Source organism: Mirounga leonina, unplaced genomic scaffold (genome assembly GCF_011800145.1).
Source record: "Mirounga leonina isolate KUSES-001 unplaced genomic scaffold, KU_Mleo_1.0 Mir_93, whole genome shotgun sequence".
Classification (NCBI taxonomy): domain Eukaryota; kingdom Metazoa; phylum Chordata; class Mammalia; order Carnivora; family Phocidae; genus Mirounga; species Mirounga leonina.
Genome location: NW_023270854.1, coordinates 18,080,189 through 18,106,470, shown reverse-complemented (window position 1 = coordinate 18,106,470; position 26,282 = coordinate 18,080,189). Strand labels below are relative to the sequence as shown.

The following is a 26,282-nucleotide window of genomic DNA, read 5'->3' as shown; positions in this document are numbered from 1 at the left end:
AGTGGGAGAGGGAGAAGCAGGCTTCCCGCGGAGCAGGGAGCCCGATGTGGGGCTCGATCCCAGGACCCTGGGATCATGACCTGAGCTGAAGGCAGACGCTTAATGACTGAGCCACCCAGGCGCCCCTCATTAAAATATTCTGATTTCAAATTTCTTTACCAGGTTTGTGATCATTCTCAGAGTACTGTATCTCTTCATTAGAGTAATAGACTTCCTCATTTCCAAAGAAACAACCCCATCTTGTGGATTCATCAGAATAAAGTTTTATTAATTTATCTAAGAAATATGCCAGCTAAAACATAGAACAGCCTTAGGTCATATGACCAAATTGCAGTGTGCACATGCTCAAAGCATGGCATTGTTCCAGATACTGGATATTTTTTTTAAAAAAAGATCCCATTTAATTGAGTAGTCTCCATTTCCACTTGGATGTTTATAGGCACTTCAAACCTATCATCTTTACCAATAAATTCTTTTATCTGTTTCTCTTCTACCACTTTCTGGCACTGCCGTCACTTTTATTATATATTTGTCCCAGGGAAATACATACACACTAACTTTGGAAATGTTTCTATAATCTGTTACATGATGATTGATGGATCAAAGATGACAAAATTTGATCTGTAAGTGAAGAACATTTGAAAAGAATGTGTATGCCAGCCTGATACCATGTGGCTATGTACATATTTATGCTGAAAGAATTAAACAGATTTTTAAGATATGCTGTGAAAACTCCAAGGGAAATTAAATGGTGGGGGTAGAGTGGTTGCAAAATTAGATAATCCTGCATTCTCATGACACCAAGAGGATTGGAATTATTCCTTTAACCTGTCTGGAGCATGGTTCTTTTTTGTTGGCATTCTCTGTAAGAGGAAGTTGATGTATTTTTGTGAATCTTCTCAAGTTTCTTTAGTGATAGTTTATTTTCAGTGATTCTGGACTACTTTTCCTGTTGCTTCCCCACCCCCAGTCACCTCCCACCACCAGACTAAGGGGGAAAATTTTTGAGTTCTAATGCAGGAGTGACTGCCTAATTTATTTATTTATTTATTTATTTTTAATTTTTTTTTTCTTTTTTGTTTTTTTTTTATTCTTATGTTAATCCCCATACATTACATCATTAGTTTTAGATGAAGTGTTCCATGATTCATTGTTTGTGCATAACACCCAGTGCTCCATGCAGAACGTGCCCTCCTCAATACCCACCACCAGGCCAACCCATCCTCCCACGCCCCTCCCCTCTAGAACCCTCAGTTTGTTTCTCAGAGTCCATAGTCTCTCATGGTTCGTCTACCCCTCCGATCTCCCCCGCTTCATTCTTCCCCTCCCGCTACCTTCTTCTTCTTCTTTTTTTTTTTCTTAACATATATTGCATTATTTGTTTCAGAGGTACAGATCTGAGATTCATCAGTCTTGCACAATTCACAGCGCTTACCAGAGCACATACCCTCCCCAGTGGTGACTGCCTAATTTAAAAACATAGTTAAAATTTTTTTTATTTGTGAGATTAGGTTAGAAAATGAAAGTTTTTATTCTCTGCACATTGTAGTTACTCCACTATCTTAGTACTCATCTGACTCATTTTTCATTCTTTTTATAACTGTGTTTGCAAGTTAATTCTTTAAAAGCTCTGCCAGAGGCAATGATTGGTGCTCCCTTGGTTAATTCAACTTTCCATTCTCCTCTAAATCATTGGTTAGATATGAATAGTCTTTAAAATGAATTGTGAGATTTAATCAGTGTAATGTAGTGGAATAATGATGTGCTTCTATAGATGCATTATGCTCATTACAGTGTATGAATGCTTAATACCTTCAGCAATTTGATACCATTTTGTCATGTTTCCAGGCTGAAGTACTATATTTCATGTACCTGCTTACTTAGTTTTCTTTGAGGATTACCATTTTACTTCTTTCTTTATATTCCATGTATGAATATATATATATATTTATATTTTGAGACATAATTTGTGTTTCATTATGATAGTGAAGCCACACAACCCTCATAAATATAAATATATGTAGTATGTACTGTACTGAGATCTTCATGGGGCCAAGGTCCACCGCCTTATTTTTGGTCCCCACATGACCCAGCACCAAGCCCTTAGCTTAGCAGGCACTTAACTGAGGAATAGACTTTTCATAATACCAATTTGTTGCTCAGATTATTCCAGCATTGGCCATAGGGAGCTCCCTTAAGTTGGCTTCAGTGTCATTTTGATAGGATTCTTTTTTAAAGTACTTCCTTATTTTCTGACTTAGAACAGGCTCCTCACTCACCTTCTATTTTCCCTGCCCCAGTTCTAGACTCAGCTCTTTCCCTGAGGGTGCCCTGGTTCCCTACTGTAAAAGTATTAGAAGCTAAGATCTGGGTGCTGGGTGTGCTTGTTTTCCTTTCACTGCTTCTAGGTCCTCTGACAGGGCAGAACTGGAAGATCTAGTTGTGCACACTACTAATGCGTGTATACCCACATACCTGTAAGGATTTCTCTATCTATCTGTATATTCAAACGATATGAGTTCACACTGATATCTCCCATTTTAATCAAGCAACACGGGATTCAGTCCAGTCTTCCCCTTTTGCTTATGGGTAATTTTTTTCTCTGAACGTGAGAAACCAGACTCTCATTATTTACAGTAATAGACTTACTTGTGTTTTCAACCCTGATAGATACAAAACGTAATTTAGAATTGCTAACCTGTACCTCTGTGAAAAACCAGTTTACCACCTGGAACACAGTATTTGTGTACAGTTCTTTTTGTCTTTAGTTAGCTCACTGTATGCAGTGTTTTGGCCTGTTTGCCAGCTACCCAGGTCAACTCCTTTTTCCTTTACAGCTTCAGTGATGTTATGTCATACATTTATAATATAGTTATATTCATCCTGCAGTTCATTCTGGGTTCTCTGGCATTCTGGTTAATCCATTATTTTTTTTTTCATTTGCATGCAGTGAAGTTTACTCTTTGGGTGTATAGGTCCTTGGGTTTTGACAAATGAATAAAGTCGGGTATCTACCTTCACAGTACCATTCAGAACATTCCTAACACCTTGGAAATTACCTTTTGTAGCCCCTTTGTAACCAATCCCATCCCCACCAGCCAACCCTTGGCAACCACTGATCTGTTTTCCATCCATATAACTTTGCCTTTTCCAAAATTCTGCATAAATGGAATCATACAGCATGTAGCCTTTTAGGTTTGTTTTTGTTCACTTAGCAAAATATATTTAAGATTCATCCATATTGTTGCATGGATCAGCAGGTCATTCCTTTTTATTGCTAAATAATATTCCATTATATGGGTGCACCAAAGTTTATCCATTCACCTGTTTCTGGACATCTGGATTGTTTCCAGATTTTGGTGATTATGAATAAGCTGCGACAGCTATTCATGTTCAGGATTTTGTATTATTGTGAGATTTCAATTCACTTCGACAAATATCTAGGATTGGAATTGCTAGACCATATGGTAAATGTGAGTGTAATTAAACAAACTGCCATACTGTTTTTCCAAAGTTGCTGAAACATTTTACAATGCTAGTAGTTATTCCTGTTGCTCTGTATCCTTACCAGCATTTGATGATGTTAGGCTTTGTTTTGTTTTGTTTTGTTTTTCTTTAGGTATTTTATGTTGAGTGTAGTGGTATCTCACTGTGATTTTAAGTTGCATTTCCTTAGTAACTAATGATGTTGAGCAGGTTTTCACATGATGATTTTCCATCTTTTTTTAAAAAAAAGATTCATTTATCTTAGTAAGCAAGTGGGAGGAGGGGCAGAGGGAGAGAGAGAATCCCGAAACAGACTCCCAGCTGATTGCGGAGCCTGACGCTGCCGGATCTGACCCTGAGATCATGACCTGAGCCGAAATCAAGAGTCGGGTGCTTAACCGACTGAGCCACCCAGGCACCCCTGTTTTCCATCTTTATATCCTCTTTGATGAAATAACCTGATTATGCCTTTTGCTTAGCTTATTTTTATTCGGTTGCTTGTTTTCTTATTGATGATAAGAGTTCCTTATATATAATGGGTACAAGTCCTTTGACAGATGTATAATTTTCAAATATTTTCTTCCAGTCTGTGACTTGTCATTTACAGAATAAAAGTTTTTGATAAAGTCCAGTTTATCAATTTCTTTCATGACTCATGTTTTTGGTATTGTATCTCAAAACTCATTGACAAACCCAAGGTCATGGAGATTTTCTCCAAGAAGCATTAGATTTATCTTATGACTTAATATTTTCATTCATTTCTCTCTGTAAGTAGCATTCTTGCTTGCTTCATCCTTTTTAACCTATAACATGTCTTTTAGGTCATTAACTTACTATCTGTACTTAACACATCTTAAGAGTTTGCCTATAATTTTACAAGCTACTTATTTATTTATTATCTAGACCGAACATGTCTTACGGGTTTTATCCATCTGAATGTTTTTCTTGTTATCGAAGAAGAACTTAATATTCTCAAATAATGAAGTCAGAGCACATCACAGTGTTTATCTAAGTTATTATTGTAAATATTGAAATATCACAAATGCCTTTATAGTGTGATCTTATAGCATATTGCTGCCAATTAAGTGTGTCACCCACTAGGATATTAAAACAAGATTCCTATGTCTTTATTTTCAAATACATTAATCATTGTGTGCTAAGATATTAAGAGGTCAAAAGCTTTCCTACTCCTGTGTGTATGTAGATACTTGAAAATTACATAATTTGGCAGTAACAAGCAATCGTAAGATAAATTGGTTCTTTGAAATGTAAATATTCTGTTTTTGCCTTCAAATGGCTTATATATAAACAGATGTCATAAGATGTCTGGAAATATAGCTCTAAAAGCCGGGAAGTGATGTCTAATCAAGTTAAAAAAAAAAGATATAAATAAATGGGTTCATCAAATAGAAAAAAAATGTTGAATATTGAATCCTGAGGGATTAGTAAAGTACTTCTACAGAAAAAGTAAATAAAATAAGCCAAAATTAGTAATAACAAAAGTAATGGTAATAATATTAATTATGGTGCTATTTATTGAGCACTTACTACATTCTAGGTGCTGTGCTAACCTATTCCCCTTATTATCTGTCTTGAATTTAATAGGTAACACATCACTGTGGGGTTTTTTTATTTTTTTCTTTCTAATTTAATTTTATTATGTTATGTTAATCACCATACATTACATCATTAGGTTTTGATGTAGTGTTCCACGATTCATTGTTTGCCTATAACACCCAGTGCTCCATTCAGTACGTGCCCTCTTTAATACCCATCACCAGGCTAATCCATCCCCCCACCCCCTCCCCTCTAGAACCCTCAGTTTGTGTGAGTCCATAGGCTCTCATGGTTCGTCTCCCCCTCCGATTTCCCCCGCTTCATTTTTCCCTTCCTACTATCTTCTTCTTTTTTTTTTTTTTAAACATATAATGTATTATTTGTTTCAGAGGTACAGGTCTGTGATTCAGCAGTCTTGAGGGTGCTCTGCTAAGCGGAACAAGTCAGTCAGAGAAAGACATGATCTCACACATCATTTTGTTTTATCCTGTATTCGTTGCCTTGTAAACAAGGATACAAAGCATCTTGGCTAGGTTGCCAGAAGTTACTGCTTTTCATCGGTTGCCTCTCTGAGACTGTCTGGTAGTATCGCTCAGACTCTCTGCCTTCAAGATTGTCTTCAAACAGCTGCTTCTGGCTCTGCACAAACTGAATTCCTAGACTACTCTGATGATAAGAAATAGAAGATCTAGGGTTATCCTTACTCACCCTAAAATCTCAAATATTAAAGTTTCGTTTATTGTCGTTACAGAGCTACTGACCCTGGCAATCTTGTGATTATGTTTGCCACCTGTTGACCTGTTCAGACCTGGGCACTCGGTCAATATTTAAGAGAGTGGAAGGAACTTTGCATGGTTACCTATCTTCATCATTCTAATGTCTTTGCTTTACTCATATTGGCAGCGCCAGCTTCTCTCATTCAGATCTTTCCCAGTTTTCAGGGCCAGGCAAGTCTTCCTTATTTTAAAGCTCTCCCTAGCTTCTGCAGCATTCATCAGTTTCCCATTCCTTGATTTCTAAAGCAGCATGTTGTTATTAGAAAGAACAGCATACTTACTTTACTGTATTTAGTGCACCATGTTATTACCACTTGGTGGTGTAACTTCTGCCTGGGTAATCCTAGCAAAAGGGTGAAAATTCATAGAAGGTTTCAAAGGGAGTTTCTTCTCCACAAGAATATACTTTGCCCAGTTCTGGGATATATAATTCTGCTTATAATTTAGGTTTCTAAATCATTCATGGTTGTAATTTTAAGGTTATACTTTAGTGCAGTTGTGTGTTAAGACAGATTTGCCTTTGTTTCTCAACACGTTGTAGATTGAACAATACATCTTTGTTTTATTGTGTCTTCTGAAACCAAAATTGGTGTTGAGTCAGCTCATAGCCTGCAAATCAAACAGAAATCTTTGAAAAAGTACATGCAATGAATTAAAAGTATTAGGTGTGATTTTTTACTATGGATCATTTTCAGATTCTTGTTGGGAAAGAGAAACAATAAAGCTTTATCCTCTTATATTATTATTCTGTTGATACTGTGTTTTCTATTCCTCATGTATATTTTGGTAAGTGTTTCTTTTGTTGCTTTCAGAATTGTTTATAATTACATTTTATGTGAGAACAATTTTCTAAAAAAAAAAATCAAAATGCTAATGGAAGAATGTATTTCATTTCCTTAGAAATAACTACCAAAATTCATGTTACCAAATGATTATTATATTCTTATTCAGGCTTGAAGACATTTTGCTTATTTTACCTATATTTTTTCATCTAATTACTTTGTGGCCTTTAATAAACTAACTTGTTTTTGATAAATTGAAATGATCTCTGTTTAGAATAAGGGGTAAATACTCTCAACATTTCTTGCAGGAAGACTTTTCTCTGAGACATCTGTGCTGTTATATTTTATATTTTTGATGTTATTGCAGAAGGAAAAGTGGATACTGTGTCTTTAATGGAAAGCAAAAGGTTATCTTTCTCTGGCCTTTGTGTGTATGTGCTGATGTGGATGTAGGCAGCCAGACAGGCAGTGTGTGCAGAGAGACTAGGGAACCGGCTGTGGATCGATAGAAGTGGTGTGAAGTGAATTAATGCGAGGCAGGCCGTCTGTCTGTCATAAGGATTGTGGGGAATGTGGGGCAGTGTGGTCAGTCACTGCAGAGCTCTGCTTCCAATAAATTCAAGCCTTCTGCCTGAAAAGAAACTCTAGGTGCACACATACTCCCTTCCTTATTGTTAAATTTTACTTTATTCAAAGTAAATGTTCCTATCAAATTATCGCCTCTGGTATACTTTAATTGGACCACCGGAAAGCCACGGTTGTGAGAAACTGATGAAATAAAAATACCTGCTATTCTTTCAGATCCGTTTTTCACCCTCAGTGCAAATCTATATCACTACGGGAATGAGAAATCGCATTTTTGTTAATATTTATAAATATCGTGGTATATATTTTCCTGAATCCTAACAATATTGTTTATCACTTTCATCCATCTAATCTTCAATAAAATAATAAAATTATAATGAACTCAAATGGTTTTATATCCCAATATGGATTAAAGCGCTGTATTTTAAATGTTACTCTATTAAAATTTAGTATTTAATCTTTGATTATTAAGTTAATCACATGACACGGAGATCTTCTGAGTTCCTATTATTTACCCTTACTCAGATAGCATTAGCCAGTAGGAAAAAAATATTTATGAAGGTAATTTATAAGCTTTTGAAAGAGAAATTTTAGAATAATGTACCTGATTTTGCTGACGTGGAGAGGCAAGTGCTGTTTTAGTTCATTGATTTTGAAAACTGTATTCCATATTTACATTTTAAAAAATGTGTTTTCTAAAGTGATTAAAAATATTGCAGACAAATAGGAAGGAGAGAGAGAGTATGTTTGTGTGTATATATAATCTCACAGTGAAAGTGATCTCAGTGTTTAGAATCCAGATGACATGGAGAGCTCATAATAGTCTTCCTGTCCTCTGATTCTTACTTTGGCTGCCAGCCACACCCCACCCTGCCCCTTTTGCTGTGTGTCCAAACTTACTCAGACCTGTTTTCTGTTCCATCCCATTTTTCCCTTGTTTTCCTCCTGATTCACAGTGGAGAACCCATTAATAGATACCTGTTGTCTGGCATAATATACATTCATGTTTTTTATTTTGTGAAATCTGGATTTGGGGACTAGCTGGTTTTTTAAGTGTCTCGCATCTTTCTATTATTTTTTATATCTCCTTTGTTCTAGTATCTCTCTCCTTTATCTCAATATCATCATCTCTTTATTGTACATCTTTCCCCAAAGCTTACTACTTACTCCTACTTTCTTAGTATATTTAAATAATATAATTTGTATCATGGGACTGAAAGTACTCAGTTCTATTCAAGATGCATTTATGAGATGTTCATTATTGCCAATATTTTGGGGATACTCAGGAAGTAACTAAGTCTTAAATATTGTGGTGTGGTTTGACGAAGAAGCTCACTTACATCAAGTGTATAAGAAAATAGCAAAGTACCACCATATAATTAATTGACAACTTTTGTAATCTTTATTATTAAAATGCAAGAAACTGAGGCTTCCATATAAGTATTTTCTAAATGGACTTTTCTTCCTATTTCTCAGGAATATTTCATCATCTTACTGATAGTGGACAGGAGTAAACTGACTTTTATGCTTCAAAAAGTTTAGTTTTCTATGCCAAGAAGAAAGTAAAACAATTTTCTGTAGTCTTTGTGTTTCATGAAAAGCAGCATTATATTCCGGCATAATCCTCAGTTCTCTTTAGTGACAATGATGTAGTACCTTCTGTTGTATCAGTTTCTTTTTTAAGATAGGTTTATTGAGGTATAATGTATATATAGTAAAGTTAACCTTTTTTCAGGGAATTGTATTGTTCTTTGGGTTTTAAGCAAATATGAACAGTCCTGTCCCCACTTCCACAATCAATATAGAGATTATTTTTGGAGTACTGGCTGGCTCAGTTGGTGGAGTGTGTGACTCTTGATCTTGGGGTCGTGAGTTCGAGCCCCACATTGGGTGGAGAGGATTACTTAAAAAAATAAAATCTTGGGGCGCCTGGGTGGCTCAGTCGTTAGGCGTCTGCCTTCGGCTCGGGTCATGATCCTGGAGTCCCGCATCGAGTCCCGCATCGGGCTCCCTGCTCAACAGGGAGTCTGCTTCTCCCTCTGACCCTTCCCCCTCTCATGTGCTCTCTCTCTCTCTCATTCTGTCTCAAATAAATAAATAAAATCTTTAAAAAAATAAAAATAAAATAAAATCTTAGAAACCCCCAAACATAGAGACTATTTTCATTACTCTACAATATTTGCTAATACCACTTTGTAGTCAGTCTCTTACCCACACCCCTAGCCTACGGTTGCCTTTTACAGAATGTCTGCTCTGATGTCAGCCTACTAACATAAGATGGTAACATAACATGTAAAATACTGTGGAGATTAGAAATAGCTATGACTAGGAATTTTTTTAAATGTTATTCCTTCTTTTGCAGATAATGATTGCCATGCTTAGAAGGATTAAATAATAGCTCTGCTCATCTTTTGCCATAACTGTATGGTCCAAAAGTTCAAAAGGAAAAGCTTCTATCATTTCCTCAAAGTGAACTGTTAAAATTAGTTTTTAATGATCTGCAACATTTCAATTTGAGAGTTGATGGTAGTAATGTGGTCTTCCCATTCTCAGTATCTCTTCCCTTGTGATCTCCCAACAAAATTTAGGAATCTTAGGTATTTTGTTACCAACCCAATGCCCAGTTTGAAGTTAGGATAGTTAACTGGTCTTTAAAAAAGTAAAATATATGTAATTTTGAGGTAACCAGACCAATGTCTTTTTATTGATTGGTACCAAAACAACCCAGATATTTTGACTGTGAGTACTAACAGAATGAGTTACACAAAAGGTCAAACTCAAGAATATAATTTAATTTTTTAAAAATTAAAAATGGAACATTACTGCTTCCTCACACAAAATATTCATGGCAAATTTCATTTTCTTATTGCATAAATGTTCTATGTGGCTCTTTTTCCCCCTTTTTTCTTCAGTTGCATGGTAGAAAAGGTTCCACGAGAGTATGCAGAAGTAGCATTGTTGCTGTGTTCATTTGGAATGTTAGAAGGCAAACTTTTAAAAAATAGCTTTATTGAGTATACTTCACATGCCATTAAATTCACCCTTGAAAGTTCACAAATCAGGGTTGTTGGGTTTTTTTTAGCATATTCACAGAGTTGTGCAACCCTCACCACAACCAATTTCTGAACATTTTCATCACCCCCAAAAGGAATTCTTTTTTGTGTGTGTGAATCTACATAGGGTTTCTTTTTTTTTTTTTTAACATTTTTAAAATTTAAATTCAATTAATTAACAATAATGTATTATTGGTTTTAGAGATACAGGTCTGTGATTCATCAGTCTTATATAATACCCAGTGCTCATTACATCACATGCTCTCCTTAATGTCCATCATCCCATCCCTACCCCCTCCCCTCCAGCAACCCTGTTTGTTGCCTATGATTATGAGTCTCTTCTGGTTTGTCTCCCTCTCTGGTTTCATCTTGTTTTATATTTTCCTCTCTTCCCCTATGATCCTCTGTTTTGTTTCTTAAATTTCACATATCAGTGAGATCATGTAATTGTCTTTCTCTGATTGACTTATTTCACTTTGCATAATACCCTCTAGTTCTATCCACATCGTTGCAAATGGCAAGATTTCATTTTTGATGGCTGAGTAATATTTCATTGTCTATAAAAGAAATTCTGTACCCATAGTATCATTCCCCATTTCCCCCCACTCCCAAGACCTAAGTACACAAATGTACTTTATAGATTTGTCTGTTTGGGACATTCCATGTAAATGGAATCATAGATGTTTTGTGACTGGCTTCTTTTACCTAATACTTACTTCCTTGTATTGCTGATTAATATTCCATTGTATGAATATATCAGGATTTATTTATCATTTGATAAATTGTGATATATTTATACATTTATTCATCAGTTGATGGACAACTCAGATTGTTTACACTCTTTGGCTTTTATGAATAGTGCTGCTGTGAACATTCATGTACAAGTCTGTGTGGACATAGGTTTTCATTCCCTGGGAGTACAATTGCTGAGTTATATATGATAACTCTGTTTAACCTTTTGAGGAACTGCCAGACTATTTACTGTAGAATTTTCAGAGTTCCTTACATAGGGGCACCTGGCTGGCTCAGCCCCTAGAGCATGTGACTCTTGATCTTGGGTTTGTGGGTTCGAGCCCTACATTGGGTGTAGAGATTACTTAAAAATAAAAATCTTTAAAAATTTAAAAATTTAAAAAAAAAGAGTTCCTTATATAGTTTAGCTACTAGTCCCTTGTTGGATATGTGATTTGTGAATCTTTTGTACTCGTCTGTAGCTTGTTTTTTCATTCTCTTAATGGGGTCTTAGGCGGAGCAAAAGTTTTTAATTTTGCTGAAGTCCACTTTGCCATTTTTTTCTTTTATGGATTATGCTTTTGGTGTCATGTCTAGGCATATATCGCAAAGATTTTATCTTTTTTTCTAAAAGTTTATAATTTTATGTTCTACATTTAAGTCCATGATCTATTTTGAGTTAATTTTTTTTTTTTAAGATTTTATTATTTATTTGACAGAGAGAGACACAGTGAGAGAGGGAACACAAGCAGGGGGGTAGTGGGAGAGGGAGAAGCAGGCTTCCCGCAGAGCAGGGCGCCCGATGCAGGGATCGATCCCAGGACCCTAGGATCATGACCTGAGCTGAAGGCAGACGCTTAACAACTGAGCCACCCAGGCACCCCTTGAGTTACTTTTTATATAAAGTGTGAGCCTTAGGTCAAGGTTCATATTTTTGCCTATGGATGTCCAGTTCTAATAGCCCACCTGTTGAAGAGATTATCTTTCCTCCATTGAATTGTTTTTGCACCTCTGTCAAAAATCAGTCGTGCGTATTTGTATGCATCTTTTTCGTGGTTCTCTGTTTTGTTCCATTAACCTTAAACCACATAGTTTTAATAAATTTAACTATATAATAAGTCTGGAAATGGAGTATATGGGTTTTTTTCTACCTTTTCCTTTTCCTCCCCCCCCAAAGTTCTAGCTATTCTAGTTCCTTTGTCTTTCCGTATAATTTTAGAATAATTTTGTCTATATCTACAAAAAAAAATTGTGCAAGGATTTTGATACAAATTACATTAAACCTGTATATCAATTTATGGAGAATTGACATCTTTACTATTTGTTGAATCTTCCAGTACATAAACATGGTATGTCTTTCCATTCCATTTATTTAGATCTTCTTTGATTTTTTTCATCAGTATTTTATAGGTTTCAGCATACAATTCTTGTATATTTTTGTTTCAGATTTATTTATTTATTTGAGAGAGAGCACTAGTGAGGGTGCAGGGGGGTGGGGTATGGGGAGAGGGAGAGAGAGAATCTCAAGCAGACTCCCCACTGAGCACAGAGCCCGAAGCAGGGCTTGATCTCATAACCCAAGATCGTGACCTGAGCTGAAATTGAGTCAGATGCTTAACTGAGAGCCACGTAGGTGCCCCTGTATATGTTTCTTTTAGATTTACATTTACGTATTTCAGCTTTTTGAACCATTGTTAGTAGTATTTTCTTAAATGTAGTTTCATTGCCAGCATATAAAAATATAATTGATAAAAATTTTTTTCTTATATTCTGCAGCCTTGCTAAACTCACCTATTCAGTTTTTTGTTTTGTTTTTGTTTTGTCTATTCCTTTGGATTATCTATGTAGACAATCATTTTATCCTTAAATAGGGGCAGTTTACCTCATCCATTCCAAACTGTATCCATTTTCTTTTCTTACTTTATTACACTGGCTAGAAGTTCCAGTGCTCTGTTAAATAAGAGATGTGAGTGTGGACGGCTTTGTTTCATTTCTGATCATAGGAGGAAAGCATTCGGTCTTTCACCATTAAGTACAATGTTATAGATTTTTAGCGGATGCTCTTTATTAAGTGAAGAAGTTCCCCTCTATTTCTCTTTTTCTGAAAGTTTTTTTTTTAATCATAGGTTGATGTTGAATATTGATGGATATGATCATATGCTCTTTTTCTTCTTTAGCCTGTTAATAGGTTGATTGATCTTTGAACATAGAACAGACTTAAACCCCTGGAATAAATCTCAGTTGATCACGGTGTGTAATTCCTCATCTGTGTTGTTGAATTCTATTTCAACAAGTTCAGTTAGGACTTTTGAGACTAAGTGATATCGATCTGTAGTTTTCTTTTTTCTGTTTTTCTTTCCTTTATATATATATTTTTTTTTCTGTCAAGAGATAAAGGATCTTGTAACTTTGTTTTGGAAAGCATTAATCAAAGAACCAGTTTCAGCATAGCTGCTTCTTGGTGTTTGAACCTTGGTTACTTTGAGAAATGCATGTTTGCTCTTAAGCTCTGTCCCAAAGTATTGACTGCCCATAGTTGACTAGTCACTGGGCACAGCACAAGAACTTTGTAGGGGGGCTTGACAGCGTTGATACTCAGGATTGTGAGAGTCCATGAGTTTTCATGGTTATGCTGTGATGTTCTGTCATACCTCCTACCCTGCCCTGAGCAACTCATTCCCTGGAAGAACTTCATGGTGAAAAGGATATTGGGGTTTGAAATCAGAAGACCTATGTGTCAATACTGGTTCTCAAATTTAGTAGCTGTGTTATATTGAACAGTTACTTAACCTCTCTGATTCAATGAGATGAATTTAAATGGTTTTATAAACTTGTTACTACATAAATACAAGCTTTATTTTTATTGAATCCCTTAATTTTATAGGAAAGGAAAATACTAATAAAAGTTGGTACTATCTAAACTGTTCCTTAATATCTTTTCCCCATTTCTCTGATCATTTTCAAAATTAACAAGTATTAAGAAACAAGACCAAGAGATTTCAGAGATTTATATTTTGATTTGATATGACATAATCTTTGATTTTGTGTTTCAGCAATAAATCCTTAGACATACGGCATTTACCTAATTTCCTCCCCCTTGTGATTATTTTACTGAAAGCCATTTTTAACTCAGTAATTAACTTCATAGTATTTTTCTGGTAATCTCCTTCCCTTTTTTAAAGTTTTATCTTGAAAACCCAACAGCAATATGATACTGCAGAGGGATGGCATCATTTGGCATTCATCAGCAACCACTGAATTTAGCACTGCTCATTTTTTTGTTGGAGCAATTCTGAACAAAGCAGTAGTACTTACATGGTGTGTCCTCCTTCCCAAATTGAAGTCATTAGGCCTTGGAACTGTCTACTGGTAAATCCAGTTCTGGGTCATTCAGGTGGTTCAAGACTAAGATTTTCCTCTCTTGATGACTTTGGTAAACCTGAGGCAGAAAGATTGAATTTCACATAGAAATGTTTAAGTTAATACACCCTCGGGAAAAAAAGAAGTCCTTGAATGTTTATAGCTTTTGATTTTTAAAATATTTCTGTGGATACTATGAATGCAGTTATTGAAGTACTTATTTAAAAGATTGATTAGAAGGTTCAGTTTCTAAAGTAACTTCCAGTGGTGAAATTTCTGTATTTTGTGATTTAGTAATACCTGTTGATAACCGTATGAAAAATATTGAGACACCCTACTATCCATTACCAAATTAGAAATAATGTGGTAGACAACAAAATATATCTTCAAGGGTGGGAAAATAGTGTATAAGGAACAGACATGTGTTTCAGTTGGCAAGTTCCCAGGTGATTTATAGAATGGAAGCTTCTGGCCCCTGATCTAGTGCAGTCATCTGCTTCAGTTAGGTTCTTTCAGTGTGATAATGATCAGATCTCATATCTAATTCCTCCATAGACAGAGATAGTATCCACTCTGGGGCAGTGCATTTCAGGTCTCTTACAGAGACCCAGAGCATTGTCATCATCCCTCCCTCCAGCCCCCAAATTATAAGCTACTCGATATTAAAAAGAAGTAACTTTAAAAAAATAAAAAAAAGAAGTAACTTTTAAAATGGTCCTGCACTTTTTAGTTTTTTTTCCTTCTGTGCATCATAATTATGTCTAGATCACCTAAAGTAACTGAAGCAAAAATGTTGAAAGGAATCAAGTAAATGTAATTTACTGAAGCATCCTCCTTCTGTTTTTCCCAGATCTTAGGTTAAGTTAGTAAAGTTTGTACCCATGTGCATATATACATATAAAGAAATAGAGCACACATGAATATTTTGTTCATTAATTTGTCTCAACCTAATTGTGGTGAACATATTGTATTTTTTTCATGTATTGCATTTGTATCCAGTAAGTAAATTGAAAAGTTTAAGAGTTTTGGTCCACCTTTCTTTTAGTTTTTTAAAACTAAACCTTGTGATTCCATTTGTTGTAGCTGGAGTCTCAGCAGAAGCCCTGCAGACTATCAGCACTGCTCCTGATGCCTTGGGGCCAGAAGCCAAAGTCCAGGAGGAAGAGCATGACCTTGCAGATGATGACATCACAACTGGTAAGCAGGGATATCTTTAACATAATTTGGATGAACTTTGTCCAAAATTGGAAAATGCTTTTAGATCATTTATAAGGAGATTAAATATGTTGGTGGAAAAGATGGAAACTTGTATTGATGGAATGTGTAGTTTTATGAGACTCTTTAGTGTCCTTTTTGATCTTGAAGTAGAAAGAAGCAGAACCATTTATTTGGTCTAGGTTTGCTTATTGTTGCTATAACAATGAACCTGCTAGCTGTGCATTTGATTTCCTGGAGACCTTCTAATTCAGAGGCTAGGATCATTATGAAAGCCTTGAAACATGTAGAGGAATACACCTATTATGTTATAAAAGGTTTTGCAATTATAGGGTAAACTGCACAATACTGAAGTCCTAGTAGCAATGTGTGCAGTATAGGCTGTGTAAAGAAACTTCCAGATATTCTCTGTACCTGTAGGATACGAGTGGGTGCGGCTTTTTAAAGTTATTTATATTGTGTAGATACTGACCATTCTTACCTGTATTATTTATTACATAAATGAAGGCATAAAGTAAAATTTAGGAAAGCCATATACCACATATGTTCCATATTCTATATGTTTTATGTTCATATATGTTCTGCCTATCTTTTTGTAGACTTAAATCAGTTTCAGTTACTGGATCTCCAAATGCATTCAGCTGAATTTCTTTTAATGTACAGAGGATTAAGAACAACCCACTATAAATATTTTTATTGGTATTAAGAATGATAAACTTTTTTGTCTGGATGGTTATTGAAAAAATCTGACCATATAAATCTATAATTATTGTGAAGCAACAAATAGTAACTTAATAGTAATCAATCATTCAAAAAGAAGCATGCCCAGAAAACATCAGGACAATTTTCAATAAAAACCTAAAGAAAAAAAACTAAAGAAAGGTTTTTTCTTCTAAAGCTCTGTGTGGCAGGTTCTTTACTGTTTTTCATTGGAAGGAAGTTGAGGAAGCCTAATGATCTCCCTTGAAAATTTACAAGGCATGTAACCAAAAACCTAGAGCCTTGTGCTACTGCTGCAAATAAGCTGCTGAGTAAAGTGGGGAACATCTGGTTTCCAGTAAAAAACAAAACAAACAAACAAACCAACAAAAACGGTGCTGCCTACTACTTGCTACTTTTTAATCCTTTTAAGGTGTCAGTTCATTGATTTAAAAAAATTTCAACTTAAGTATAAATATAAATGATTCCAGAAATTTCCAACTTTTCTGGAAGTCATTTCACAATTATGATTTTGTCAGTAGCTACTAAAGGAAATTCTTTCACTTGCGAATATTTTTTAACTCTTTCTTTATTCCATTTTCAATGCTTCTTTAAATGTTATAGTATGTTTTAATTCCCTATTAATTTTAAAGGCCCTCTAGTCTGTAAAATGTAGTGGTTTAATTCATAGAGGTTAAGAAGTTGCCTTTGTAACAGTAGAATAACTCAATTTGCGTTCTGGAATAAAAGCTAAATTTTTGAGCATTCAAGTAAGCATTATTAAGTCTGTACATTGAAATTTTGAATTATGCACTCTACCACAAAGTCATGAGACTGCAAATAGCACATGACTGTGCTTTTATTTTATTATTAAAAAAAATCAAGAAGCTTAAAAATGAAAATCTAGTTTGGAGAGTCAATTAATGCTGTGTAAACTATATTTTAATCTGTACAAGGTTAAGTTAAACATATGTGATGAATGGCTTTGATCAGTTGATTTATTCATTTCATGGCATGGGTACTAGAGGCAAGAATGTTCAAAGAATTTAAATAACTAAAAAAGGCTTCCTTAACGTGTTGTCAAAGCAACTAGCATGCTGCAGTGTGTAGATCGTTTAGGTTACCTTTGAATTGTGTGACTTGATTAAGATGTGGTATAGATTTTTGTGAGGGTTTAGAAGAAAACCATATTTCTTTTTATTGGCTAGAATTCTATATAAATTACATTATGAAAAATATGGTAGATGCGTTGAGAAAAACCTGTTTCAGGCACAATAATCTTATTTTGGGATAACCACCATTGTAGAGCACAAGTACTACAGAAGGGAAAGCTGGCCAGTTCAGCCATTCACTTTGAAAAATCTGGGGTTTTGTTGGTTACTTAAAAAGAATTGCTCCATTAATGTCTTCTCATAAAATAAATAGAAATTATATTATGGCAGACATATTTGCCTGTATTTTGAATGAACTCTTACTTGGAAGTTCTAGTTAGGCTAATATGCATAGTTATACTAATTTTGTATTTGTAGCAATTTGGGACTTAATTCTTCAATTACCTTAATTAAACAATTAACCAAGATACCAATTAAATTTGAAGTATAATTTAGTGCTTTAGACAGAATAATTATTTTTGAAATTTTTCTTTATGGGTGAGAAAGCATGAGGTGTGAATGTTGTCTTATGACACTGATCTGAGCCTAGCAGGCTTTGTTAGTGTTTGCCTTATAAAAGGAGAGAAGCATGGATAAAGCTATGTAAGTGTTAGCTATGATCAATTGGAACTAATTAAATTTATTTGAAATGAAGAGTCTTAACTGGAAAAGAACAGCTGGAAAAACTGGGAAGAAAAATTGAGTCTTGATTGAGACAAGTTAAACCTTCACCCTGTCTTTTAAAAAAAATATGCAGCAGATTCTTTCTGTATCTTTCTTTTTAAAGCTAATATCTATTGATCGGCTGTACAAAGTAATGCTAGTGTGCCTTGATCGACACACACAGTCCGTTTTACTCAGCATTCTGTCTTGAGGTTCATCAGATTTTTTCCTTTAACCAAATGTCTTCAATTACACATCAAAGCTATATGAGCCATTTTCACAGATTAATATTATTTTTATGTAGAAAAAATATTAAAACCTATTTCATGTAATTCTTTTATACTACAGTACAGTATGCATAGGAAATGTACTTTTTCATTCTTTCTCATTGGAATTGCTTCAGGTTTTGCAGTACTCTGTGTATTAAAATCTGTTTTAACAACAATAATGGTATTTTCTTTACAGTAAAAAGAATGGCATTGATTGTTTCTAGAGTATAATTTCAGCATCACACAAATATATTACTGTACACATGTGTTTGCTTTTGTTTGTACAGTATACTTTTGTTTTTAGTATTATAACTTAAATGTTTATTTAGATTTATAGTCATTATTTGTAAGTAATATGTTCTTGTTTTCCTTACAATATTAAATAGGTCATAATTATATTTATAGAGTAAATCTCACTAAAAACTGAGTTATATAGGAAAAATTTTAGATTACTTATAATCTTTTTTGACTTAATTAATTATCTTTATATAGTTTTTATCATGATAAAGGAGGGCATTCTGAGTGACGAGGAAGCTATATGTCCCCTAAATGTTGCATTTTAAAACAGCCTACCCCTAATTGCAGTTAAAAAGAATTTTGGAAAGATTCCATTCACAAACCTGCATGGATCCCTTTAAGAAAGTCACTAAATTCTTCTGAGGGTCAAAGTGCAGTATCCCGCCCCTTGTTCAATGCAGCATGGACACACTGTCCATATAACAGTGATAAAGGGTCAGAAGTCACTGACATTGTCAAAGAGAGACTGGTTGATAGTAGATCAGCAGAACAGTTTGACAGATTCAGCTGCTTACAAAAGCAGCAATGATATGTGGATTCACATGGGTGTGTTAACTGTATTTGTTATATTTCTTGTAAAATTTAAGTGTAATTTGTAAAAAAAATAAATAAATAAATGCTGTGGAAAAAAATAAAAACTAGAGAAGGGTTAAGAAAAATTGAAAGTAACATTCACTGACAATTTCCTATGTACCAAGCACTTTTTACACTTGACTCTAACAACATTTTGAAGTAGATACTGATATTTTTCCAGATATATAGATGAGGAAACAAACTCAGAGAGGTCACTTTTACAGGGTTACATACTTAAGAAGTGGTAGATCTGGGACTTAAAATGAGTCCTGCCTGACTCTAAAGCTTATGTGTGGTCTTAAATACAACCCCACACTGCCTAATGTTCTTAAACTCATTGAACTTCAGCATCTTTTTTCTTTCCAAATGTGAGATGATGTCACAGTCTACCTTTATTGCTTTTGATATCGTACTGGTAATTGCTGGATATCTTATTGTTTAAAATATAAACTTGTTGTTCTAAATTTAGACCAAGAGATTATCTCCTTTAGAAAAAATCACATATTCTTCAAATGTTCTTTTTAAATTTGTTCTTTAAATTATTTAGGACTACTGTGATGTAAGACTGTAAACGTAAGTAGTGTTTATTACTAGACATTTTATTGCATCCATGTAAGATGAAATATTTATTGTTCTGTCTAGCTTTTTGAAGTCATCAATATAAAACGGACACGTTAACATGTATTCATACACTAAAGTCAGCATCTCTAGTATTTTAGGATAGAGCTAAAAAAGACATCTAGTCTGAGACTAAATATTGGTTTGTGCATTTTACTATTTACTAAGGGCCCTGTTTATAAAATATCTATACATTTGTTTGACTGAAAGATAGGAAATTCATCCTGTTAAAATACAGGTAAGTTCCAAAGAATTGTGGGGCATTACATATTCAGAAATCAGAAGTACTTCCAACATAGAGCCAGAGGCCTTATAATTATTAAACTAGAATAAACTTCTACGCTGCACTCCTTTCCTGTCCTTCTCATTCTTTAACTTAAAATTTACTGTCTAAAAAAACAGTACTACATCTATGTGAATTGTTTTTTAAAGATTTTATTTATTTGAGAGAGAGAGAGGTTGGGAGAGCACAAAGGGAGAGTGAGAGGGAGAAGCAGACCCCCTGTTGAGCAGAGAGCCTGATGTGGAACTCGATCCCAGGACCCTGAGATCATGACCTGAGCCAAAGGCAGAGGCTTAACTGACTGAGCCACCCAGGTGCCCAGATCTATGTGAATCTTAAGTCATTTGTTCTAAATAATTATCCCTGCCCTTGCTTTTGACTTCAGAATGTTAGCGCTACAAAATCAGTTTACTATATTAAGGTCTTTGGATGATTATAAATTACTAACACTGTGGTTTATTTACCATGCAGTTTTCATGAAAACAGATATCAAGAAAAACAAAACTATGGATTTCTGAGTGAAATATGTCACTCCAAATAATTCACATTTCTGTACTTTTAATCAGGGGGAAGAAAATGAATTAAAATTTTGTTTGGTGTTCTAACACTCAGCTTTACTTGCGTGTTGATAGGGTGTTAAGTAGAATTCCTAAGTATAGCATTTGAGAGTTTCTGATAGGAGTATTAAAATATAGCCAAAATTATAGCTGTTAGTCATTCATTTTCTTTTCTCATACTTCCCCTCTGGTAAGTATGGCTTTCTCTTTTCTTTGTTTTTAACTACCACTTACGTTAATAACTATCAAATTTGTATCCAATCTAGGCTTTTCTTCTGAATATCAGATTAATAGGTCTTTCGGCCTGAATGTTCTGTAGATACCTACTCTTAAGTTAATTTACAATTATCCAAAGACCTTATTATACTAAACTCATATTTTGTAGTACCTAACATACCTTCTGTGCTTAGAAGGTGTAGATACTATATTTGGTATGGTTCCAAATGAGCCGTACTTTTTACCAAACTAAAACTCATCTCCTTTTATATTTGTATCTCATTTAAAGGCGTCACTAAGGGTACCATTAACCACCCACCATCCCAGACTGGAAATAAGGGATAATCCTGGCTTTCCTACTTTCTGACAATGTCCACATGTAGTTAGTGCCAGTTCTTGTAAAATGTACCTCTTAAATTAAATCTCCTGATGGTTTTCCTTTTCTCCATTTACACAAAGAATGCATAGGTCTGGACTTCCATTTTTTCCACATCGGATTATTATTATTATATCCTCCTGCAACCATCTCCCTCTCTCATTCCCTTGCCCTCCTTTTTAATGCATGACTCCCATTGCTCAGAGTGTCAGAAGCCAGCTCATCAGCCTTCACCCCCATTAAGTGCTGTTTAGTGGCTTCCCGCTGTTTATAGCACAAAATCCAAACACCTTAGTGAGGTGTCTAGGGCCCTACGAAGACTGACTCCTATCTTGAGCTTCCCTGGCTGCTATGGCAACACTGACCTTTGTTTCCCCAGGCTACCCTGCTGCTTCATAACCTAGACTTTGCATGCACCTCTTCCTCTGACTGATGTGCTGCCTCAGTGTCTCACACATGAGGTGACACTCTGGGGTCCCCTCCAAACCCAGCTTGAGTTTCTCCATCTTCCCGAATCCCTTCTGGAAGACGGCCCAGTTTGTTGTATACACTTCTGCTCTTGGACTTTGTAGTATTGTGAAGAAGTGACCATTTCACGTGCCGTCTGTGAGTCATGTGAGGGCATGTAACTTTTACTTTGTATTTCTAGCAATAGAATAGGACCCTGGCGTATAGCATCATCTTAATAAATGTTTACTGAATGAGTGATGAATTAGTGAATTCATAAGATAACTCCTATTTCAAAAAGAATTCCTTACATACCAGCAATTTACTTATATGTATTTACTATGTCTTCCCTATTCTTATATATTGTGTGTATATTTCCTTAGCCTCCCCCTCCCTTTTTAGTGGGTGTTTAAACTCAAAAAGCATTTGTAACACATTAGTGAAGGAATATAGACTCCTTTCTAGATAAACTTTCTACTGATATTGTGAAAATGAGACTTGGAACCGATCTAAGAACATAATTATCTCCATTGAATCAGTAGCTGTTGATTCCCATTTAAAAGGTGATCTTTTTCTCTTGGAAAACATGTCTTCAAAATTAGGAAAAGGGTATGATCCATTGGATTTAAGTGAGAAAAGATATAAAAAAATGCCTGGGAAAATGTGTTTTGTAATTTAAATCTTAATGAAGGAATGGAAGGTGGGATGTGCTATCGTGGGGATGCACAGGCCGAGAAGCAGACTCTGAAAACTCTGGAGAGCCTGCTCCGTGGTCTGCACTGACCCAGACTGGAGATGTGCTTATGGATGGTGGTGCTGGGTTCTTGTAAGTTTTGGTTGCACACTCTACTCTCTCTCTCTCTCTAGTCATGCTTTTCTTCCCTCTATGCTTATCTTTCCCTTTGCCCTGGGAGCTGTGCTGCCTCATGTCTAAGCTTGGCTCCGTCATTGAAAACCAAAATCTCTTGTGGGTTTCCTGGAGCGAGGGACGTCAGTGTAACTGTTGTCCAAGAGTTCCCTCTGGGACTTGGTGGCCCACTGCAGGAGAAGTAAGGTGGCTTGTATGCGAATTGGGGAGATGCTCAAAGGAAGGAGAGATGTGCAGAATTTTCCAGGAGGCCTGACATTCGAACATATGCCACAGAAAAAGTAGAGTATGGAATCATGTTGTATGGGATGGTGTACATAGTGTTTTGTGGCATTCCCCTAGGTGTCTGCAGTTAGTTATTTAGCACTAAGAAAACTTGCTTTTTATCATCCATTGAAATTTTAATGTGTTCAAGATTTCATGTGCTCAAGCTTATGTTTAAAGGCTTGGCTTGGGGTGACTTGCCTAAGAACAAGTGCAAAAGAAAAAGAGGCAAGAAAAAGAACAAAAGATGGCTAATAAGTACCATTTGAATGTTTAATTTCCTCTTTAAAATTTTCTTTAGACTTTTTAAAACAGGAAATATACAGGGGTGCCTGCGTGGCTCAGTCAGTTGAGTGTCTGACTCTTGGTTGAGCATCTGACTCTTGGTTTCTACTCGGGTCATGATCTCAGGATCCTGGGATCTGTGCTCAACGTGGACTCTGCTGGAGATTATCTCCCTCTCCCTCCCCCTCTAATACTCTCCCCTGCTTTTGTGCACGCGCTCTCTCTCAAATAAATAAAATCTTTTTAAAAAAAGGAAAATCTACATAATATCGATATATTTTGGCCAAAAAAGTGTTTGTGTATTTAAATGAATTATGTTTTGTATACTTGAGGTTTGCTAAGAAAGTAGATTAAACATTTCATGACATAAATAAATCATTATAAAGTATCAAAGGTGCTCTAACATAAATTACTTTAATCAGCTGTCACATTGGCACTGAGTCTTTCATAATGATACTTTCCAAAAATAGCACTTTTCTTGCGTGTGTGTGTGCATGCATGCTCATGGTACATCCTCTTTGCATATAATATTTTGTAAGGAGTGGGTCAGATAAATGGTAATTGACATCATCTGAGCAAACTCATCTAAAAGAATACATTTAAAAATCAGGGACTAGGACCCTTGGCTGGCTCAATCAATAAAGCATGCGACTCTTGATCTTGGGGTTGTGAGTTTGAGACCCATGTTGGGTGTAGAAATTATTTAAAAATAAAATCTTTAAAAAAAAAAAAATCAGGGATGGGATGCCTGGGTGGCTCATTCAGTTAAGTGTCTGCCTTAAGGCTCAGGTCATGATCCCAGGGTCCTGGGATTGAGCCCCACATCAAGCTCCTTGCTCAGCGGGGAGCCTGCTTTTCCCTCTCCCTCTGCTGCTCCCCCTGCTTATGCTGTCTCTCTCTCTCTCTGACAAATAAATAAATAAAATCTTAAAAAAAAAAAATCAGGGACTTCAAAGTAATAACTATCACAACTCACTAGCATTTATTGAGTACCTGATATGTGTCAGGCTGTTTTCTAGGCTCTTTTTAATCCTCACAATGAATTGTAATAAGTCTTCATTATCAGTTCCATTCTATAAGGCAAGAAAGTCAGTCACAGAATAGTTAAGTAACTTTCCACATAAAGCCCATAGGAAATGGCAGAGTTAGGATTTGAATCCAGGCTGTTTGCCTCTAGATCTTGTGCTCTTAAATAGAAGTAATTTATTCAAAACCAAGTCATTTAAAAAAAAAAATCTTATAAGAAAAAAAACAAATGTATTTATTGTGGCACATCATTTTCTCTTTATGACATATAGATCCATTTATTTTAATTTTTGATATAGTTTAATATTTTATGTAGTGCAAGGAAATATTTAGTATGTGAAGAAAAGACTTCCTGTTTTCTTAAAAAATAAACATAGGGGTGCCTGGGTGGCTCAGTCAATTGTCTGACTTTGGCTCAGGTCATGATATTAGGGTCCTGGGATTGGCCCTGCACTCAGCAGGGAGTCTGCTTCTCTCTCTGCCCTCCTTGCTCATGCTCTCTCTCTCAAATAAATAAATAAAATCCTAGAAAAAAATAAACATAGGTAATTAGTATAGAAAGACAATTTTGTATATTTTGTAGATAAAGAAGAATTATTTTACATTCATACAAAACCACACACATTAATATACCAGTCTACATATTTCAGATTTAATATTATATATATTTTTGATAAATTTAGACTAAATAGGAAAAAGCAGAAATACTTAATTGGATAAGAATGTAGAAACTGTTGTTTTTGGGTTTTTTTCCAAAGCCTTCCATATGAGTGAATAACCTTCAGGATGAACTTCTAGTTTGGCCTTTTGTGAGCTGTGTAATAATACCTCTCGGATAAGAATGAATTGCATTAGATTGTGGCACACTATTATATATCTGTATATTACATGAATTGCCCTGATAATTGATATCAAACCCATATGACCAAAAGTTATAATTCACAAAAGTAATGACAACAATGTCTCATAATTCACAGACTTTATGTCATACCTGTGAATGATTACTTTTACTGTGCAAACCACATTAAAGGGGAAAAAGAGGTTTGAAAACGGATGTGGGGTTTGGAAGAGTTCTTCTTCCTGATACTTTATAATCATTTTTACTACACAAAAGGATAATTGAATTGACCAGCATCCTTGAGTTTCCCCATGATTCTTGGATTAAAACTGTGAAGCATAAAAGGCATTTACTCTTACTTTGAAATTTTAATCACAAACGTTAAGTATTTGAGGTGAGGACAGTCGTGAACTGTATGTATTTGTCCTCATGTGATACATAGAAAGAGGAGTCCTCACTCATAGGTAGGATAAAAATCAAGTGAGAATATTTCATCTTTAAAAAAACAATAACAACAACTATGTTTCTTAAATACAGATGAGTGAATTAAATGGAGTAAACCTAATTTAAAAGGATTCCGGGAAATTGAACCAGCTACTCCCTTTGCCCTTTATATACATTTTTTTTTCAGTGTCTCTGATACCACCTAGAATAAGTATAAGGAATATTCAGTTTTACTCCACAAAAACATTTATATGTGCCTTGTATTTTTCTGTCACATTTTAGGGAAGATTTGATAAAGCAAGCAGCTAGTTGAGAAGCTGATGATCTAATTTGAGAGAGAGGCTTTATATTCATGCACAGCTGCACATAAACACGCACAACATACGTGTACATAAGCTAGACTTTACATAGGAGAATTCCAGGCACCAGGGGTGAGTTAAGGGTAGGATTTACATATGAGGGAAATCATGGCAGCCATGGCAGGGGTAGACTGACTGTTGGTTTAGCGACTTTGAAATGAAGACTGAGGGAGGCTGAGAACATCCTGGCAGATATTTTTGAGCACCTACTAGATATTGAGCATTTACTAGACACTGAGGGTAGAGTGAAGTTCATGCTCCAGAGGGCAAGCCTGATGAGTGGCTATGTTTATTCTTTGTTGGGAATTTTTTCCCTGAAGAACACTTTTTTTTTTTTAAAGATTTTATTTATTTATTTGTGAGAGAGAGAATGAGAGAGAGCAAGCATATGAGAGGGGGGAGGGTCAGAGGGAGAAGCAGACCCCCTGCCGAGCAGGGAGCCCGATGCGGGACTCGATCCAGGGACTCCAGGACCATGACCTGAGCCGAAGGCAGTCGCTTAA

At 35.4% G+C, this 26,282-nt stretch overlaps 1 protein-coding gene across 2 annotated transcripts in view; it reads left to right on the top strand.

The window, feature by feature from the left end:
* WDR7 (WD repeat domain 7) overlaps positions 1–26,282 on the top strand; it is a 347,094-nt gene that overhangs the window by 137,821 nt on the left and 182,991 nt on the right. For both annotated transcript variants that reach the window (XM_034995695.1, XM_034995694.1), the window contains one exon: positions 15,415–15,528. In XM_034995695.1, coding sequence (XP_034851586.1) covers positions 15,415–15,528 — 114 coding nt within the window. The remainder of the gene's footprint in view (positions 1–15,414; positions 15,529–26,282) is intronic.